Genomic DNA, 23,103 nt, shown 5'->3' with positions numbered 1-23,103 from the left:
TTGGGTTATCAGCAAACCCATCAAACATCTGAGTCACATCCACACACCAAAGGAACCTTGGAATTAGCCGTTTGAACTTTAAGCAATCCTAGCATACGGACTAATCTTGATCAAGAGAGGATAAGGTGACCATTGGTGACTTTATTCTGTGTTAAACGCAGTCATAAAAAACACGTCAACAAGCCGGAAGACCAAGATAACCAAATTTCTTTAGTCACAAAGTTTATGGTCTTTTTTAGATGAGAACCAACCAAACTTCACCTGTTTGTTTCAGATCCTTCAGCATAGGGACAAGATGGATCAATCTATGGGTTTGATTGGCATGCATGTTTCAAACAGTGTCTTGTTTCATCTTAATTCTTGTGACACTCCTCGAACTATGTGGCTCAAACTTCACTAGCTTTTTGCAGTATTAATGAGTTTCGTGCATTTCAACTTGGGTAAGATTTGACATCTTTAGCACCTGATTCCTTCTCCTCCATTAAGGACTTTCTAGAGAAATTCAAATCCACCAGATCACTTTTTTAGGGTTGTGACAAGGACATGAAGAGTGCATCTTTCTGATTTTGTCGAAGCTTCGAAGCCCCTTTCAAGCCTTTGCTTTCAGATTTTATTCCACTATGGATGCTTTAGGTACTACCTTCACTTGGAAGCATTTTGTGAGCACCTAACACAAGAACGACCCAAGTTGACACAACTTGATTTACTTTCTAGCTCCAAATCACAGGCTTTGGTTGCTCAGTCATCTACAAGAAAACAAAAGAAGCAAAAGATAGAGGGTCACAGTTTACTCATCCAATTGCAAAGTCTCATGCACAAGACTCAGATCCTTCCTCCTCTTCCAAGAGGTCTTCATCCAGGAAGAACAAGCCTAAATGTGCTTATTGTACCAAGACAAGACATGATCAACATCATTGGTATGCAAAGAAGATAGATGAGCTGATAGATCTCCTAAAGAATCATATTCAACCGCCTTCATCTAGTTCATCCTCTTCTACCACTTCAGGACCTGCACATTCTGGGTCATGTGGCAAAGACATGATGAAAGGCCATGCTCTCTTTGCATCAACACACCTTCAGTCCAACAAGTGGCTTCTTGATTCGGGAGCCTTTCATCATATGGCATCATCCATGGGTATGTTCTCTTCTTTCGAGCATAATTCTTTTCCACAAATTTTGATGGGTAATAACACTTACATGAGTGTTACTAGGAGTGGTTCTACTAAGGCTGATGGCAGCACATCCAATGATGTTCTTTGTTTCCCTTCATTATCTTCCAACTTTCTTTCTAGTGGGAAATAAACAGGTTCAATACCAAAGATTGTGAAGATCAATCTCTATCAAATAGATTAATCAAAGGATGAGATTCAAGGCTTCGATAGAAACAACATGAAAATCTGAAACTCATATGCAAATCTGAAAATTGAGTTGCCTTAATTGTGAAAAACCCATGATTAGATCGTTTAGCTTTATAATACCAAAAAAAATCCTATTAACCATGCTTAATAAACCTCTCTTATGTGAGCTTATAACAGAAAATAAATAATGATTAACATCAGCATAAGATAGTAGCAATAAGGCATTAATCAACAACATGACATCTACACATAACACGGGATTTACGTCGAGAAATCCTTGCAAGAAAAAACTCCACCAAGAAGAGAGGATAAGCTTGTATTAACAACAATAAAAGTGCTTACAATACAATCACATCCACTCTCCTCTTTGCCTCCACTATAGCAGCACCTATGTACATGTGAACAACCTCCTTATGCCTCCCATTCGTCCTTCGTTCCTGCTAAGAATTCTACATTCAATTGTTCTCCATTCTGTTACACATAAAATCTACACCCAAAGGCTGAATTTATAGAATGGCAAGAGCTCCAAAACCACCAATAAAGGTTCCCAAAGAAGACTCTTCATTACTCAGGACCACAACCCTTGGAATGCCTCCATAGAACTCGAAAAGACATCAATTTAGCTTCCAATACCTTCCCTCCAACATGTACACATATACTTGCAAGATAAACATTACATTAAATGTACTAAATCACCGGAAACCAAGAGAAACATGTTGCCTCTTCCATACTCCCACTTGAACAAGCCCATCGGTCACTCCTTTTTCACTTTCTACAGTCATTAAATATCGTATTCTAGACATCCATAAGTGGGGAAAACTATTAAATATTTGTGTTCACAACCCATTTTTACTGTTGCTAGTGTAACCCATCAACCCTTATGAATGTATTACAAACAATGGTGAGAATTAAATATTACAAATTATTTTCCCAATACATCCTAAGTGCCTTAGGGCACTTTCCAAGGATGTTGGAACCATGTCATAGGATTTACAAGGTAGATGGCACCTTAATCCTAACACTTTAACCTGATTCAGTGCTCATTAGAGACCTACTTAGTAGAGAATTTATTGTTGTTGGCAGAGTTGATCATGCATCACAATTATATGAGTTCTCACAGTTTGCTCCCATTGAGGATGCAGTTTCATTGACTAGTCCTAACTCTCATGCATCTAGAGTGGATCATCTAAGGAGAGGTGTGGTCACTTGAACCTATGTGTGCTTCAATCAACCATCATGGTTTCTAAGACTTGTGTTGAGTATCCTCCTCCACCTCCTGCTTCTTTAGAGATTAGTTCATTTCAACAAGTTGATTGTTCCCGTAGTTTCTTCTTTGTGGGATGAATACTTGCTAGATATTGCAGGGTTTTTTGATAAATCACACACTCCATACATTGGGAACATTCTTGATCTTCACTTCCTCTTTGATGGCAGCTTGAGCATTTCTATCATGTCATCTTCATTAGTGCCTTTTGAGGTTGTTCATCAAGTATCTTCACAGTCATTTGGACTTGCTTCAATTGATTTGGCATATCATGATTTAAACATGTGGACATTTGAGCAGTCTTCCATGGCATACATCATGAGACTTCATTCCATCTCCTTTCATGGAGTTGCTTCTACCTTGGCCATTGGATTTGTTTCTTCCCGAGGGGAGAAATGTGGTTTGCCACTCTTGGATCTTCATCAGCATTTGTCCTTGAGTCTTCAACTTCGACATTGGAGCTTCTCTCTTTCTTTCTCTCCTATGGGGGAGCTATCGATTGTACTTATGTGTCTAATTCAATACTTGGGGGAACAACTTGAGTCCTTCATTCTTGTCACATGTACTCTTTTCTATTTCTTTTCTCTCTTTTGGAGAGGTGTTTTCTCCCATAGGGTTTTTCTCCTTCTCACTTTTTGTGAGAGTTGCATTGGTTTGTACATGGGTACCTAATTAGGCCTTTATTGTCGAGACCCATTCATGCTTGCATTTTGCATTCTTTATTAGATCTTTAGTTTATCTCTAAGTTAATCTTAAAAAGGGGTGTTGGAGTAATTAGGACATTATCTAATTAATTCTATAATTAGGTCCTTATTACTTCATTCACTTAAGCTAAATTTGGGTGTTTTTTCTTTTTATTGAATTAGGCTAATAATAGCTTAACTTGTCTCATTCATTATGATTGTGACACTTGGCACTAGCTGATTTAATCTTTATGTAGGATTTGCATCTAGGGTTTCTGTTGTCCTCATTTTTGTTTCCAAAAATGAAGGACCACTACGTTAAAATTTTTGTGAAAAAATGAAAAAATTTACTCTATGGCATGCTTCCCGAAGCAAAATTTTGACGAATCCTTGGATTGGCTTAATCATCAGTCTATTCTCGAACTATGTTTCGAATTTCGTCAAATTCTAGGTTCGTTTGCTATGCCTTTCCTTCAATTTCGGGTTTTAAAACCCCGACTGCAGGTGGAGAACTTTCTTCAAACTGCAAGTTTTAATGATATTCATTGTTTTGGGTTTTTGTACGGGAATTTTTAGCTTATTACATGTGCATTTTTATTAAAAGATGTTACTTGTAATTTATTTTAAATTTTCCTTCCTTCCTTTGTTATTTTTAATTGTTTTTTGGTCATGTTTAGTTAAAATAGGGATTTTTTGGCTCAACTGCAAGTAAACTTGCAGTTTGGTAAAAAAAACCCCTACTTTAATGGTTTTTACATGTAATAGGGATTTTAAATCCCCATTACATGTGTGCAAGTATTTCTAACTTGTTCTAGGGATTTTATTTCCCTTTTACAAGTTTTTAAAACTTGTAGTTTGCTCCAAAAAACCCGATTTTGGCTTGGCACGTGAAAAAGTAAAAAATAAAACTTGTCATTTGGTTCAAAAAACCCGAATTTGCCTTGTAAGTGAAAAAATGAAAAATAAAACTTGCTATTTGGTTCAAAAAACCCGATTTTGGCCTAGTGAGTGAAAAAGTGAATTTTAGAACTTGTTATTTGATCTAAAAAAACCCATTTTTCATTCCCTTATGCATTTTGAACTTGTCTTTTGCTCCAAAAAACCCGAAATGCAAGAAAAAAAAACGATTTTTGACCATTTCAAGGCAAATTTTGTGGAAAGATTGTTGGAGGAAGGAGGCATTTTTGCTTCTACCCTATTTTCATGCATTCATGGACATCTTTCATGCCAAATGAGGGTTCTATTGACTGGTTTTTTGCCCTAGATCAGCAAACGCGTTTTTATTTAATGCCACGTTTTGGGGGATTAGAACTTATTATAGCAGCAATCTCCTAAAGCGTTTTGCCCTCTCTCACCTAGGAGTGGAGTTTAGAAGGATTGTCGAGCTATTTAATGATGCCATTGGAGATTGAAATGGTGGCCACGTTTTTTTTACGTGACTCCCTTTGGCTACGTTTTGCAACATTTGTCATCATTCCTTCTTCTTCCTCCTTAGGCGTTTTGCTCTAATCCACTTGGATGTGCTCTCTCATTGGCATTTTGGTCCTCCAAGTTTGGGATTGCTGCTACATTTATCAATTTGGGGCATTTTTGCAAAAAACGTGATAAGGGTTTGGCATTACGGATTGCTCCTTTTTACCGGTTTTGCTTCTTCATTCCAAGAATTGTTGCATTATTGGAGAAGCATTTTGCATTTTTAAGAAAGGTATGTTCTCTTTCCTTTCTTTCCTTCATTTTATTATTTTCTTGTTTTCTTAATTTTCGTTCTTAGTTGCATTTTTGGCATGTGTTGTTCTTCCCCCAAAAATTGGTTTTTGTGAAAGAAATCTTCCCCTTGGTATGCAATTTTTGAATTGCATTGTTCTTCCCAAAATTCCCTCTTTACTTGTATTCGGGATTTTTAATCTCGATCACAAGTTCATTGGAAATTCTTGTTCTTCCCCTACGGTTAAGGAATTTAACCATTTTTTGTTAAAATTCCAAGTTGAAAAGTGTGAAATACCCCTCCCTTGCAAATTCGGGTTTTAAAAACCGAATTACATGTCGAAGAGTTCTTCCCATTTTCATGAAAATGACTTTCCCGGATTTTCCCATTTCTATCCATTCATGTTCCCGATATCCGTACTTTCCATTTCCATCATTTCCTGCAAGTCAAAATCTCATTTTTCATCCATTTCTCCATTTTCGAATTTACAAGTGTACTTGTATTCGGGTTTTAAAACCCCAATTGCATGTATGTCCTTTCCAACTTGTATACTTGCGAAAATTCTCCCAAGATCCGAAATTGGTCAAAGTCAAGATTTTCCCATTTCTACATATTTCCCCTCTTCCTCTCACAAAATCGTGAAATTCAAGAATCAAAGTTTTACCCATTTGAAGAAGGAAGAATGATATTTGCAACTGACTATGATGTTGCCTTAACTCTTTTAACTCTTCATCACAGCATTCCAAGTTCACAATCAATGTCAGATTTGCCGGCATCTCCAACTCCAAAGAAAATGAAATACAAATATGACAAATATCAGAATGAGGTTGCACCTTCCCAGGTTTTTTCTCCTTTGGATCGCATCAGGGACACGGAGATAGGGCACGTTGATATGGCAGAATTCATCAACAGGGTAGAAGATCCACAGGATAACAACTTGCAGCGGCTGTTGGACAGCCATATCCATCATGCATCTTCCTTCCCAGTGGCTGCCCTAGAACCTGAGTTCGTTCTTGCATGCGCCCATCATTTTGACAAGGAATCAAGAGTCGTCAAAAATGATGATGGTGAAGCTATAATTCGTCTTGATGCGGATACAATCGAGGTGGTCTTCAGAATACCTCCTGCACCTGTTTATATGGAAATCACCAAAGAAAGTGCAGCAGAGTATTATGTGAAAAGGGAAAAAGATTGCAAGCGACACATCAATAGGTGGATCCAAGAGCCACGTCCTTCCTTCTCAAGGTGGGCAAAGTTGTACCGTTGTGATTTCAAATGGGAGATAGGAGACACCATCACTCTTCTCAGCAGGAATGATGGGCCTTGAGCATTCCAATGTCTTTGAGCCATGGATGTATCAATTCATTATGTTCATACAGCAGTCACATCACATTTCATGGGGGGAAGTCATCAGTGATGCCTTGTGCGAACAACTTGCAGCAGTTCCTACCACCATGACCTTCTTCATGAATTCTTATTTGGTATATTTAGCAGCATCACTTAGACACTTTCCAGGTCTTTCTACCAAGGGTGATCGCTCGCTTATACCAGTTTGGGAATATTATGACCAATTGCCATTGAAACCCAACAAACTGCATTTTAGAAGGGTCCAAGATGCATTCTTCGGATATTTCATGTGTCAGTTTGACATGGATCTCAAGAACAAAAGAATATCAGATGAGGCATGGGTCAAGGTGTCTGAGTGTGGGTGTTTGTTCCTGCAATTTCCCACCTTCACCTATATGAGGATTGGATGCTATGATGGTCAGCCATACATGCTTCCAAGATACCCAACCGATAAGATAATTCTTATGGAGTTGGGAAGACAGATCATGGCTGTTCATACTTTTCAGTCTGCTAGACACAAGGTTGGAATGGGGATCTCTACCACAAACCCATTGAAAATTGGTCGATACTCCCTTGTCACATCTATGAAGGCTAAGACCATGGAGGCTGAATTGCAGGAAATCAAGCTTAAAAGGTTCAAACCTAGAGCTGATTTTGATTATAGAGGTATGAAGGAGAAGATCAAGAAATCCTTTGTGCATGTTCATCGCATTGAAGACATTTGGGTAGATCTCCGCACCGAAGCCGAAGTTCTGAAGATGGATTACTGCAGGCTCACTGTTGAGCAAATTGTTAACTTGAACTCGGCGGATATCCCACTAGAGATGATCGATGACGGGCATATACTTGATCCTGAATACACTTCATGGAGGGTTGAGGAAGCTCCACTTCCTTTGATCCAATGGTCACACAAGGAGTGCATCTCCATCCTTGACAGATTTCAACCTATTTTGGCCAACACCAATGCATGGCTGAAAAGTAATGCTGTTAGACTTATCAAAATCAAGGTTGGTAAAGAAGATGATTCTACAGGGCCTCTTGGATGGAAATCTGAGATTCAGATTGACAACAAGGAGGGTGCTTCATCTTCAGGCACAAGGATCAAGTTACGAGTCAGTCGTGCAGTAGTGCTCCCTCCTGAGGAGACGACTATTCGTGGGAAGGAAAAATCACGATTCCATGTTCAGGTGATTGATTTGGATAATCCAAAAGGGGGGCAGCAATCTGATGACGCTCCTAAGTCTCCAGTTTCAGACTCGCCTAATGAGGCCATTCCTCCAATTTCCATTGAGACGCCTCTTTCTCCTCCTGATTTGCTCGTGGATGAGTCTCCTCAGAATGCAGTTCCCATTTCAGCATACAAGCCTTCTCCTGATCGACAACAAGAAAGTGTGTTGAAAGTTCCTGAAGATAATCCCACTTGCATTTAGTTATCAGAAATTGATACTTCCACTTCTGGTTTTGAAGAATTCATGAGGCAATCTTCATGCCCATTGGTAACTGAGCAAACCGTGGTCGCTGTCCAAACAGATATTCCTCCCAAAGTGACCACAGTGATTCAAACAGAGACTGCTTCTCCTTTGCCTACGGCTGCTACTGGAAGTGAGTTGATGACTTTGCCTCCATGGCTTAGCTCTTTCACCCCGAAAAGGAAGAAGCAAGAGATCTCACCTGATGCCTTTGACTACCAGCAACTCAAACAGTCCAAATCCAAAGTTGCTAAGAAGGCCAAGACTATCTCTAGGGTAACTGTTGATAGCAACAAGATGAAAGTAGCTGAAATTGTGGAACCTGTTGTAGATAAGCCACTTGATGAAATGTCAGCTGCTGATTATAAGGTTACAAGGATAGAATTGGGCAAGCAAACGCATGAGGTCATTAAACATGATGCTCAGTTTTCTGTTGCTTCATTAGTGCAAAGGTGTGATGATCTTCTTGCGAAGAAAGACAAGCTAGAAGAGGAAAACCGACAGCTTATGGCAGCCATTCATAAAATCACAAAACCTGTTGCTGAAGGGAGTAACTCCATAGGTTCTTCTGGTTCCCAAGAATCGATTCGTGGAGTGGAAAGGGCTGCTCAGAAAGTACAAGCACTGGATTCCTGGGTTGATCAGCTTCATGATCAATGTGTACAAGTAATGAAAGACATTTTTCAAATAATGTCTAGGTTGGAAACCATTGAGGAGAAACTGGATCAGACTTCTAACACTTTCAAAAAGAATCTAGAAAGTGTTGAGAAAAGTCTGACAATCTGGCGTACCATGCCCCAACAACAGCTGAGTATTTTGCAAGAGCATGCCATCATCTCTTCCAGGGTCATGTTCTTGGAATTTGAAGAACTCATGGAAAACAAGACCCTTGTTCTTAAATCCCTCATTGAGGAGATCGGTGATGCAAGGAGATTCCGGGGTGAAGTTTACCGAGATATTGTCTCACATTGTGAAAGGGCCTCTTGCAACATAGTAAGTCAAGATGGAGAGTTGATTCCAGAAGAAGAAGTTCTTGCTGATTTACAGATGAGGATTCATAATGAATGGAGGAGCGAACAATTCTCGACAGCTTCAATTCAAGCATTGATGAAACACCAAGCCTTTCTGCATGAAATCCAGTCTATCCTGGATAAAAACAATTATGCGCTCCTCTGCTGTCACGACACTATTGTGAAGACTATGGTTGTTGCCAAGAACACCCATGAACCGAATCCTGAGAAACTACAAGCGAGCATCCGGAAATTTCAAGGATTTGTGTCTTCACAAAATTCAACTTAAGTGTTTTTCCCTTTTTTGTAATTTTTAGTTGTAATTTAGTTTTGACAAGTTGCATGTAAAAGTTTTTTTTGTAAAATGCAAGTTACACATTACTTGCGCTTTTGTAATTACATGTAAATCAACTACAAGTTGTGTCCGATTAGGACTGTAGTTGGAATAAGTCTAAGTTAGTTGGAGTAACTCTTAGTTAGTTAATGAAGTCTCAGTTATTTATTGAATGAGTCTTGGTGGTTGAGAGAATCTCTCAAGTTAGTTAGGATCCTCCCACCTTTTTCTCAAGGCTCCTCTTCTATAAATACTTGAGGAGTCCATTGTAATTATCATCTTTTGGGAAAGCAAGCAAAAACTCTGCCAAATTTACAGCAAGAAGTCTTTGAGCTTATGTATGTGGATTGAAAGTTTTTGAAGAATAATAAAGAAGGATTACTCAAGTTTTGAGTCTTTGAGCTACATGTTTGAGTTTGAATCTTTTATTTCTTCTATGCCAAGTGTTTCTAAAGGAGCTTAGTCCAATCTGATTTGAAGTCTTTGAGCTGCAAGTAGAGAAGATTAATTAAAATAGGAAACTCTCTTGAAGGAGCAGCAAGTCTTTGAGCTTGTGTCTATTCTTGAGGAAAAATTACTGTTTGCTAAGAAATAGCAGCAAGTCTTTGAGCTTGCATTAGTTCTTGTCTTTGTGTTGAAAGAATAGATTATTCCAGTCTTTGAGTTGTTATCTTTTATTCGTTGTAAAATTTAGTATAGCAAAGGGTAGATAGGACTTCCAATAGTCAAGTCTTTGAGCTTGATATTGCTGTCCCGTCCCGAAGGAAGTGACGGAAGTCTTTGCGCTTTCAGGAAACTTCATTTCCTTTGTCTTATTTCACTTGAAAGTAGTTACTGTTGTTATTCAATCGCTATCCTTTTCTGTGAAGAGAAAAGGATATTGTCTTTCTTGAAAAAAGAAGAAAGATTTCTGTCCCATCCTATTTTATTTTCCAAGTTGTAGTTAGATAGGGGGAGCCTTCCCTTAATTAGGAGAGTTTTTACTCATGTGCTGTGGTTGAAACCACAATTTTGTATATTTCCCCAAGTGTACAAAATTTTCAACCAATAGTTTCATTCATCCTTTTTATAAGGATTCATTCATTCATTGTAATTTTAATCTTGTGTGCATCAATAAACAATTTCCAAGTTGTTGAACAAATTATTCTTTGTTTGATCTCCATTTGTGACAAGTGTTGTGCTTCCAGATGATTCATGGGCTTGCAGGTATGAACAAATAACTCCAACAATAACTCCCTCTTATAATTCCCTTATGCATCATAGATGCTCTTACATTACCAATGTGAGAGTCCCAACTTTTGGTGACCATCACTTTTGATCTAAGAAGACAAGTGAGTGCTTTTGATCAAAGAGGTCCCATGTTTCCATAAGCAGGTTGTTTTGGTTAAGTTTTACTTCAACATTTGTTGGGGGCCAAAATTGACCTCTAGAGCCCCCAAAATTTACTCTGTGTTCCAAAGCCGAAAATTGATTTTTTAACTCCTTTTTGTTCTCAATGTTAGAATGCAAATCTGAAACACCTTTCCTAACACATTGGAATAAGGAGATTGTCAAAATTTCCACTCACTAGAGCAACAAGTTCATCTCATATAAATTATTCAAAAAGCTCGGAAAAGCACAAGTTATTCAGAATTAGAAAACTCAGAGGTAAAGAGGCAGACTCGAGAGCATAAACCTCTTTTCTTGTCTAGTAGATTGGCCACTGAGATCCACAGATGCAAGTCTGAAATGTTGAAACTTGATGGTAGGGTTTCCATCAGGGGCATTTGTCTTCTGAGAGGAGTTGGGACAAGTTTTCCCAACAGGACAATCTGTAGAAACAGATTCTCCATGGAAGTAGTCAAAGAAGACTCGAAAAGAGACCCTTCAAGTGAAGATGTGAGGTAAGATGAAAAAAATGTGTCTAAGAGATCATGAGAGCTACTAGAGAGAACTGAAAATCATAGAACAGAGTAGCACAAGAGAATAGTCTTAATAAACATGTAAGATCAATTTCAAACAAAGCACTTTAAGGAGCTGTTGCTGAAAATAGTTCATTTCATGCAAATGTGAGCAAGCATTAAATGATTTCCAATTTTTGTAGGCAATCATGACGATACACCAAATGAATTATAAGACAACAAACAAAGCAAGTGAAATATGTAACATGTCAGTACACCAATAATTAAAATTGGAATGATTACTAATTTGCCAATAAAAAAGTAGAAAAGAATTCATACCTTTGACTTTCTTGACACTTGTTTGTTTCACTTCAGAATCAGAATTAAAAGGTGCTTCAGTAGTAGTGTTTTCATCAGAAGATGCCTGTGGTTTTCGTCCACAATGCTTAATGCATGTCTCATGATGAAGAAAGTTGTGTCGCTGGAGTTTATGTTTCATTATACCTCTGGATAGAATGGGCCATGCCTGCAATCTGCAAAAAAAAAAAACAGTGATGATGTGGAATAAGGATAAGTCATTTCATCTTCTGGTGATTGTATAACAATATTGTGTTCTATTTTTAGCTTCCACGGTAAAATATGTATGTCCTAGTTCCATTTCCCCACCATCATCAACCACTATGTGCAAAGACAGGAGGGATGAGACATCAGCATTCACTGCAAAGATATGTGACTATCCTAATCTGTAAAAAAACAAATATGTTGTTTGCCTCCAGTGTACAGCACTAATACAAGCCAATCATAGTCATACTGAAGAGTACACAACTACCCTTTATATATATACATACACTCAGTCCACAAATACATATGTATGTATATAATAACTAACAGTACAACATATACATACACTCACACTACACAAGTACTAGGGTATTTGTGTACTCTGAGTATGACTACGATTGGCTTGTATTAGCACTGTACACTAAAGAAAACAGCATATTTATTTGTTTATAAAATAGGACAGCCACATTTTCTTCGATCTCTGCTGTGAAAACTATTGTAATTATTTGTTTATATAAATATTCACTCTTACTCAAAAACGAAAAAAAATTATTAGCATTCTGAAAAGTTAGTCCTCGTTATCTAAAAACCAACTACAAAGCATAAGATCAGAGTCTCTACACAAAGCCTATTTCACAATGCAAGAAATATAGATTATGGAAGAGATTGTTTTACCTCAACGGCATGCATTCCTTAGTTTGTTGATTCAAAGAAGTAAATGAATAAAAGGTCTGGCTTCTGAATATGGTTGCCATGTATGTTGAGTCTTGGGCACAAACATATAAGACTTCAGAAGTTATCTGAAAGAAATTAGACACTTTCAAATAAATAGTGGGATTGAAAACATGAAAAATAATGGTATTTCCATTGATTCATTATATAGATAGGCAAAAAAAAGAACCAAGACAATTTTATTTGATATATAATTGCATTATCATTTGTTGCATTAAACAAAAAATTTCACATCACATATATAAAGGAAACTGATTTCAAACAAAAGGTAAGCTGAGACAAGAGTTATTAAAAATTTGAAACAAAAGAAACAAAAGGTCTCCTTTAGAACTATATGTCACCATAAAGGATACGTCGTCTAAAAATTATGTATTTATTTAGACTCTCTCTTCAGCATACATTAGCTGAAATGAAATGCACAAAAAGATATAATGTGTAGGAGATGAAAAGATGAGTCAAGGGTCCCCATATCCATTCAAGGATTAAGAGACTCAAAATCAAATAGAAATAGAATTTTTTCTTCTTTTCTAAGGATCAATAAGGAGCAATTGTGAAGAATACCTAGAGTACCCGTGTGCTCTCCCTGACCCACCCCACCTGTCCCCCTACCTAGTTTTGTTATATTGAACCTTGATGGGGCTTCTTGGGGCAATCCAAGGTGTGTAGATATGGCTGTCATTATTTGCAAGTAGGATGGCAGCTTTATTCAAGGAGTATCTCTATTTCTAGGTCACCATAATAATATCAGAAGAAATGGGGAGTGGTTGCAAGGATGGTGCTTGAATCCTCTATGTGTGTGTAGCAGCTAGTAGTTGAAGGGGATTCCCTCATAGTGGTCAATGTGCCAGAAAATATGCTCATGTCTAATTGGTAGCTTAGGAGGTTTCTGAAGGAGGCACTTTCTCTAAGCCAACAGTTGAAACAAGTTACTTTTAGCCATTACCATATAGCTTCAAATGCGGCAACAGATTATCTAGCTAATTGTGTGGTTGACCAAGTGCCTTTCATAGCATTGTAAAATGGCATCCCTCTTCATGGGTGTTAGAATGAGTAAAAGTAAATTCCAAACTATCAACTTAGAGAAAGTGCCTCCTTCAAAATTTCCAAGCTGCCAACGAGGACATGATCTTTTTTAACACATTGGCCATGACAAGGGAATCTCCTTCGACTGTTCATTACTACACTCATGGAAGTGGTTTTCCTGCCTTAAACCTCAAACCAACAGGTGGTAATAATTACAAGAATAATTATTGTGGGTGTTTTTATTTTCTATCCATTTAGTATGAGGTGAGCATCCTTGCATAAAGAGCAAATGTGTGGGAGTTACATTTTTACCATTGGCTATGGTGGTACTTGGTGATCAAAATGTGGTTGTGCTGGATTTTTATAGAGTGGTTTTTAGTTGTTAGCTATGTGTTCTATGTGTGGACAAGATGTTAGCTATTTGCAATGATGACCCATACGAGGTTATCATTCAAGACTTGAGATACCTACAAGCGAGGTAGAGTTTCAAATAACTGCTTGAATTCAATCTTTACCTGTCACAACATGGATGCTCTATGGCTCCTGAAATATGTGCTGGGAGAAAAAATTTGGGTGTCTTTCGCACTTCGTGCTCTAATGCCTCCAACTAAGAGGGTTTTCTTTCAAAGCTAGCATATATTGTCCCTAATGCAGCCTATCAATTATGACTTCTTCACCACCTCTTACAACTCCAATTTTGTGCTAAGGAGGCATTAAATTCTAGGGAGGAGGCAACAATGAAGGAGGATGCAAGGACTCCACCAAGGGACAACAATTTGAAACAAAGGAAGGTTACTAAATCTAGTACTCTTGTTGAAAGAATTGAAGCTGGCTCAATGAGAATAGTTGATTCTTAAGGCCTAATGTGAACACTTTAGAAAGGTGATGAACAACCTCGTGGTGATCATAAAATGGGTAGCTTGAGGTATCTTGTGAATATGCAATCCCCACACTCTTTGTAGGCGAATTGTTTCGAGTGCAGAGGAGGAAAGAGATCTTCAACATTAATTTTGTGTCCCTTAATGCCTCAGCATTAGGTCCATCATTTGTAGTAGGAGAGTGGTCAAATGCAATGGAGGTGGGACATTTGGTAGGATGGAATGTAACTAAGAATGAAAAGGCCTGGGTCATTGGGCTGTCACTTTTTTCAAGTGTTAGATGCTGGTGATTTTTCTATTGTTAAATGTTTGTTTTGGTTGGGCTAGCTTTGGAGATGAGTGCTGCATTTTTTTTAAGCACCATGATCTTAGATTTTTGTTGGGATGTGGTGTTAGTGTTAGTGTTCCCACTATTTTTTTTGGCTTGGGATCTTTATTGTTGACCAATATGTTATTTCATATTTTGTATTATTTTATATATGTTCTATTCTAGCACGACGGTTCCAATAGACCCCCCAATATTTAATCTAAAAGAAAAAGAGAAGGGTGAGCCAAGGAGAGACAAAGATATAAAGTTGATGCTAAAGTAGATATGTTGAGCTTATTTCATGTGTTTGAAAAACAAGAAAGAAATATATTGATGTCCTTGAACAATCAAAAGTAGATAAATGGAACTTGAAAGTGCAGTAATGTTCCCTTTTCTAAATGCCCTAGTTATTGCCCTAAAATCACAAATTCCTTTCAAATAAGAAATGTAAGATGGTTAGAGGTATAACTTTACCAATTAGATCTTGATTGAGACTCCTCAATCATGTTCGATATAAGAACAATCTTTCCTACTAGGGTTAGGAACATTATCTTAATCATCATTGTAGTTTACATAATGTGCACATGGATTCCCTTTAGGCTTAACCCAATGACCCATCCATGCTATGAAGCCCACAAGAGATCATTCAAGGTGCCTAGAGCCTATCCATCATGTTCAGGGGCATGGAAGTACATCCGTCATTCGGCCTTCTAACTTAACTCAAATGGACCACCCAACTACTTGCTTTCCGTATATGCCCACCTCTCCCCTCCATAGTGGAATGGCAGATTGGATGAAGCTTTAAAGGAATCTTCATCATCATTATATATATATATATATATAGAGAGAGAGAGAGAGTAATGATCACGATATATAAATATATATTAACAATAATATGTTAATTACATCCATTTCTATATGGATGACAAAATAGCAAATTAGTAAGATCAAGATCCATGCATTATGCATCAAACCAAAACACTCATATAATGCACAGGCACTGTATGCTGAATATCATTTATTTATTCATATTTGTACTTGATCTCCTTTTTCTTCCTGCTCTCTACTCAAATGCAGATCCATCCTATATAGACTTCAAGAAGAGGCATAGGGTTACATCATTTGGCTAAGGACATCTCTCTTCATAAAGAAATGCCTCTTCCAACTAACCATTGTCCTTTCACAAAACGTGACTACCTAAATGTAATTACTGCTTTTTATGGTTCAAGATAATTGACAGTTTGGACTTGATTGATTGATATATAAGATTATATGTCATTCATTCATATTTCCTACCAATTACTTGCTAACTCCCATAGTTGCAGACTGATATATATATATATATATATATATATATATATATATATATATATATATATATATATATACACACACACATATATATATACATATATATATCCTATGTCTTCATTCTTGTCAAACCCATTCAAAGTGAGAGTGGCTTTAGTGTAAATGCATCTGGGACGAACCCGGGTGCGAACTTGGCCCATACTGGGATCGGAATTGCACCAGGACCGGATTCCGGGCCAAAGCGGAAGAACCCAGTAACTTAGCAATTGAAGTATAAAGATTAGGATTATATATATATATATATACATATATACATACATCTATGTATATATGTATATGTATACATACATATACATATATGTATGTATATATATACATACATATATGTATATATACATACATATATACATATGTATGTATATATGTATGTGTGTGTATATACATATACATATGTGTATGTGAGTATATATACATATACATATGTATACACATGTATATGTATATATACACATGTATATATATATATACATATATACATATACATACATATATACATATGTATGTATATATGTATGTACATAGTATATACATATGTATGTATATATGTATATGTATATATATATATACATACATATACATACATATATACATATACATACATATACATATATATATACATATATACATATACTTACATATATACATACATATATACATAGTACATATATATATGTATATATACACACATACATATATGTATATACATACATATATACATACATATGTATATACATATATGTATATGTATATGTATATGTATGTGTATGTATATATGTATGTATATACATATATGTATGTGTGTACATATACATATACATACATATACATATACATATGTATATGTATATGTACACACATACATATATGTATATACATACATATATACATACATATGTATATACATATATGTATATGTATATGTACACACATACATATGTATATATGTATATACATACATATATACATACATATGTATATATGTATGTATGTATATATGTGTATATATATATACATACATGTATGTATATACTATGTATATACATATATGTATGTATATATGTATATACATATATGTATATGTATATGTATATGTATATACACATACATGTGTATATGTACACATATACATATACATATAAGTTACCAGGTTCTTTTGCTTTGGCCCAAATCCGGTGCTGGTGCAATTTCGATCCCAGTACGGGCCAAGTTCGCACTCGGGTTCGTCCCAGATGCATTTACACTAAAGCCACTCTCACCTCGAATGGGTTTGACAAGAATGAAGACATAGGACCTTTAGAGTGTGACGGTTTACCACAAAGACAACGACCTGGTAGTCGCTCTTTCCACCAGCAAGGTGATGGTGGTGGACGAGTAAAGAAAAATGTTTCGTTTCTGATAAACATTCTTGCCACGGGTCTGTTTCTAATAAATATTTTGTTTCTAATAAACATTATGTTGATTCACCATATATTAAAGAGGGATCTTTAGGTAGCGGGTTTGAGATATTAGATATTAAAGTGGAATAAACATGTAGTGCCCCTCTCTCTCTGTTGGTTTGTCAGACTCTGTGGTTTTGAGTTATGTGTAGTTTCAACCCTTTTTGGTGTTGGTCAACTTTGGATTTGGTTATGAGGTTTGACTATGTCTTTTGGATTCTTATGTGATTTTCATACTTTTTGCTCTTTGGATCGTTGCAATAATGATGTACTTGGTGTTATATGATTTTGAGTGATGATTTATATGCTGATGATGAGGTGCGTATGAGATGTTGTTCATGTTCAGCTAGTTAGATTAGTGTGATTGATTACTCATTAGTTCCTTGCGCTTATTGATGCATGCTGCTTTGATGCACTTTAGTTTATGGGGATTGTTAGGACAATGATGTTTCTCATATTGTTGATAATGATATATTTAGTTGATATTCTCTATGCTCTGATGTTGATGTTTTATAGCTTCGGTCGGAGAAGTCTCATATGTATAAGTAATGCATATTATCGTTGAAATGAATATATATATATTAATATATGTAATAATAATAAGTGTCATTATTATTATATATACAAATATCTATATATATACATATTGAATATTTATTACTGTCTATACAAAGCAGAATATGAGCACCGTATCCATAAGTATGGATTATATTGATCATTTCATTTGATCAATATGAATCGACTTTTCTCATTAAGAAATCTGATATATATTTATCGTTGTGCATATCGACTTAAGTCGATCTCTTTCAAGACGGTTATGGAAATCGTTATTGCACGTACCAATAATGATTAACGATTTGAAGAATCGTTAAAGAAATCGTGTTTGAATATTAACCGAATAAATAATGATTACGATATCGTTGTCTTGCACAAACCTTAGGTGTAGAGACATCGCAATGAAGAGGCATGTCTCCATGTACGTGGAGACATGTCTCCACGTACGTAGAGGCATGTTTGTCCATTGGCATGCCTATACCGTAAGGTATATAATGTGGTGCAGTTCGAGTTTAATAAGGCAAGTATAGTAATTATAAGTGCAAGCCTTTTACATATCGATCTACCTCATACAGCAGACTCTCATATAAATTATGCATTAAGTTGTGTTCCCTTCATATGTGCAGCACCCTGCATTCAAGAGTTCATTGACGTATAGTTTAGTAAGAACTAAGAAAAAGAAAAAAACTATTTACATATCTAATCTGATCCAAACTTTAACATCTGATAGTTGTATGATCTTTGAGATGGAATTTATATGTACTGTTAGGATTTAATCTTTATGCTTATAGATGATTATTGCTCTGATCTTACATTGTACTATATCAATGTTGTGTATGGGTGAAGGGGAAAAGCGCCGCATTGCTCTTTATGGGCAAGCTACATAGCTTTTGTTCCCTTTTCACGATAGGTTGATTATATGGTTTATATGCATATGTTCAACGGTTTGCTTATGCAACTGCAAGTACCGAGCATCGACTCCACCTAAATCTTCAGGTCTAAGCGTGCTCTTCAACCCAATGGTAAAGTGGTAACCGGATATATCAGTCAAACCCTAGACATTACCCCTTGAGGTAACCTTGAGATCGTGGTTTGCCTTGTGTGTCAGTTTTACCCTTGTGTTGTGTTGTAGACCGTAGATGTTCTCTCTGAGTCAGTTAGTGTAAAATTAATCTTGCAATTAAATGGCATTTTAATACGTTTGATTATTCACTTAAGTTAATAAAATGAAATAGTACTAGAGTAGATTAAATTAATTTGTTTCGCAAGAATTAATTCTATATTAAATAGCACTTTATATCTTTGATTATTTATTTTAATGTTTATAGTGTATGTTTCAAATTAAATTAATTAATTAAACTGGTAATTGTATTCAAGAAATTAAGGTTTAAAAATAGAAATAAATATTTATATAATGTAATTGTTTTGTTGACTCTCAATTAATAATTCTTATATTATTAAAAAAATAAAAAAAATAAATAAATTTTACCCCCACTCTCTTATTAATGTAATTTTTATAATTTAAAAAGAAATAAATTTCTTTGGGCTATTATTTGTCAACATGCATGCCGGGAGTTATGAAAATGTCTTTAATGAAATTATTTTGGGGATTCTTGCATGTTGGACAGGAGGATATTTTGGGGGTTGAGCAGGAAGTGCTTCCCGTGGAAAAATTTGCGGAGCTTTTGGGGAGGAAAATTGTGCATGAAGTAAAAATGGGAATTTGTTGATGAAATTTTTTTGGGGGGGTTTTAGGGAAGTTATTTTGCAATTATTCTTGGTTTGGAAAAAATTGTGAATGTTGTTAGGATTTGTCGAGCTCTCTCGATAAACTAAAGATCTTTGGTGTTTCTTGCCTCGGTTTCTTCAAACTTTCTTCCTGGAAAGCGTTTGAGGTAGGAATTTTATTTCTGGTTTTGCAAGTTTTATTAAAATTTCTTTTCATGTTGAAGAAATGGTTGGGTGTTTCAGATTTTAGTTTTATGAAAATTGGCTTTAGGGGATCTTGAAGTTTTTTAAATGGGGAAAAACTGTATTGTTGTGACTCTTGTGAGGTATTCACACATCACCCCCTCGCAAATGGGGACCCCCACATTTTTTTGCTTCCTAGGTTGTGTTTGAGTCTTTTGCTATTAGCCTTTGCATTAGAGAAGCATAGGCGCTTAAAATGGCCAGGAGTCAAGTGAATAGCCTTGTGTGAAATGTGAAGTAAGTAAGTTTATAAGGTTTGCATACCATGTCAGTTGATCAGAGGTCTAGTTAAGGAGTTCACTGAAGTTGCCCACTTCATGTTGAAGTGATGGATGAGTGAATTCTCCTTGAGTCTTTTGCTTGAGAATTGGTGTAAATATGAGTTTGAGCAATTGAATGAATTATTCCAAGGATTGAAATCTTGTGCAATAAAGTGATTAATAAGCTCATCTGTAATCCACCTCATCTTTAAGTCTTCTCTAGGTTTTAACTTCATGACTCACACTTTTGAAGCGAACTTCATGTTTGAAGGATATGGAGAGAACTTCATGCTTGGGAGATTTGGAGCGAGCTTCTTCATGTTGGAAGTGGAAGAATGAAGGAAATTGCCTACTTCATGATCAAACACTCAAGAGCAAGCTTCATGAGTTCACCATTTGAATCAAAATTCCTACTTCACGACTTGCCTCCTTGGAGCGAAATCCTTACTTCATGACTTCATGTAGACGAGCAAAATTCATACTTCATGACTTCACCTTTTGGAGCAAAATTTTCAACTTCATGAGTTGCCATTTTGAAGCGAACTTCACAAGTTGGGGTATTGGAGCGAATTTCACCTTCAAGGCTTCATGAGCGAAATGGAAAGATAAAGAGATGAAAGAACCACTTACTTCATGTTTAAGCATTCACAAGCGAGCTTCAGGAGTTAACATCTTGGAGCGAACTTCAAGAATTTGCCTATAAAAGCGAAATTTCTTACTTCATGACTTGAGCTTTTGGAGCGAAATTCCTACTTCAGGAGTTGCCTTCTTGGAGCGAACTCCATGACTTCACTTCTTGGAGCGAATTTCATCAATGAGCATGCACAAGCAATCCTACATGAGCAAAGTTGAATGAGAAATGAAGGATGATCGCCTTGAGTAGATGCAATGCCAAACGAACTTCATGACTTTGTAATTTGGAGCGAACTTCATGAGTTCACCTTTTGGAGCGAAATTCATGATCTCACAAGTTGGAGCGATTTACATCTTCAAGCCTTCATAAGTGAAGTTGGAAATAAATGAATGAAGCGAATTAGAAAACATGAACTTCATGAGTTGCAAGTTGCAAGCGAACTTCATGAGTTGCTAAGTTGGAGCGAAATTCACAACTTAATGAGCTGCTAGGTTGGAGCGAATTCTCTACTTCATGGACTTAACAAGTGGAGCGAAAAAACATACTTCATGAGTTGAGCAACCCAAGCGAAATCCTTACTTCATGATCTCACGGTTTGGAGCGATCTTCAGGTTGGAGAGGTTTGGAGCGAATTTCACATTTGAGACAACTTCATGAGTTGGAGTGATGGAGCGAACTTCAGGTTGGAGAGTTTTGGAGCGGATTTCATGTTTGGAAGGAACAAGCAAGCAAGCAATGTGATTGAGGAATACATCATGTGCACACCCCTTGGGATGAAATTCACAACTTCATGAGTTGAGCAGCAAGAGAGAAATTCCTACTTCGTGATCTCACAGTTTGGAGCGAAATTCACATTTAAAGCAACTTCATGAGTTGAATTATTGGAGCGAACTTCAGGTTTGAAGGGTTTGGAGCGAATTTTGCATTTGAAGTAACTTCATGAGTTGGAACATTAGAGCGAACTTCAAGTTGGAGAGTTTTGGAGCGAATTTCACAACTTCATGAGTTGCTAGGTTGGAGCAAATTTCAAACATACTTCATGAGTTAAGGGTCTCAAGCGAACTTCATGAATCACTAAGGAGGAGCAAATTTTATACTTCATGAGTTGATAATCACAAGCGAACTTCAAGAGTTTAGGAGTTGGAGCGAATTCCATATAATAAGCAACTTCATGAGTTGATAAAATGGAGCGAAATTGACTAATGCATGACTTAGGCACCGAAAACAAATTTGAAATCAAATGGGACAGGTCAGCCAAAGGTAATTTTTATTTGTTTTAAATGTGACAAAGTCAGCCTACATTGGAAAAGCCACAACCTTTCACCTTGATCACCTATAAAGGTAAGAGTGAAATAATCATTTTAGCATCAAATCAAACGATTATTCTTTCTCTCTTGAGTAGCAATCAGCAAATTTCAAGTACAGATTGGAAATTTCAACAGCAAAGAAGCGAATTTTATCTATTCATGAGCGAACTTCACAAACTCAACGTATAAAAGTGAACTTCATGAATGGACAGAGGGGAGCGAACTTCAAGGGTGAATTTCAAGTGTAAAATTTACGGAGTGAATTCTTCTTCATGTGTTCCTAATTGAGGGTGAATTGGCAAGATTGACTACAAGACCACTACATTGAAAGAGATTCGATTATTGGAAAGAATCATTTTAAGTTGAAAGGATGAAGGATGAAAATTCAAAGATCACTTCATGAGAAACAAGGCGAACTTCATGAGCAGGGGCTTAGGAGTAGACTTCAAGAGCTCCTCTTCACGAGCAAAAAGCAACTTCAAGTCTCTTTATGAGGGCTAATTCTCTTTATATGCTTTAATTAAATCTATATATCAAGTATATTTGATACTCGCTTGTTTGTTTTGCAAGAAATGAAGAAAGAAATAAGGAGATCACACAAGAAACGTTCAACGACAATAAGAGAGTCACAAGAGAAGGAGTTTGAAGTTTGGAAGGAGACAAACAATGGTGACATCAGAAGTATATCAATACTTCAAAACTAAGGTCTACACCTTGCACATCTATGATCAAGGCATTCAAAGAGCAGATAGTTTCAGAAGAGTTAATCAAAGTTTGCCTCTCATCATCGTCATCCCTTTAAGCAAACTGGATAATGTCGAGTATCAAGAGATATCTCTCAACATCCCTTCATGATGATGAATCAAATTTAGTCCACAAAGTGCAAGTTGGAGGTGGAATCCTGGTCATCGTCCCAGTCACTACCACTCACCAATTAGAGGGGTTCCACATCAGAATGTCTAGATGCAATGTACTTGACTCACCAGTGATGGCACAAACTCTGAGGCACCTAACCCTG

The 23,103-nt window shown here is 36.5% G+C and overlaps 1 protein-coding gene across 1 annotated transcript in view; it reads right to left on the bottom strand.

Annotated features, from left to right (window-relative positions):
- The window catches only part of LOC131065767 (uncharacterized), a 115,185-nt gene that overhangs the window by 33,164 nt on the left and 58,918 nt on the right, over positions 1–23,103 (bottom strand). The window contains exons 4-5 of the mRNA XM_058000413.2: positions 12,287–12,411; positions 11,390–11,583 (exon numbers count right to left, since the gene is read on the bottom strand). Coding sequence (XP_057856396.1) covers positions 11,390–11,583; positions 12,287–12,366 — 274 coding nt within the window. The 5' untranslated portion in view covers positions 12,367–12,411. The remainder of the gene's footprint in view (positions 1–11,389; positions 11,584–12,286; positions 12,412–23,103) is intronic.

The sequence above is a fragment of the Cryptomeria japonica genome, unplaced genomic scaffold, assembly GCF_030272615.1.
Source record: "Cryptomeria japonica unplaced genomic scaffold, Sugi_1.0 HiC_scaffold_147, whole genome shotgun sequence".
Taxonomy (NCBI): Eukaryota; Viridiplantae; Streptophyta; class Pinopsida; order Cupressales; family Cupressaceae; genus Cryptomeria; species Cryptomeria japonica.
Note: the sequence above shows the minus strand (reverse complement) of the source record. Positions and strands in the feature narration are given on the sequence as shown.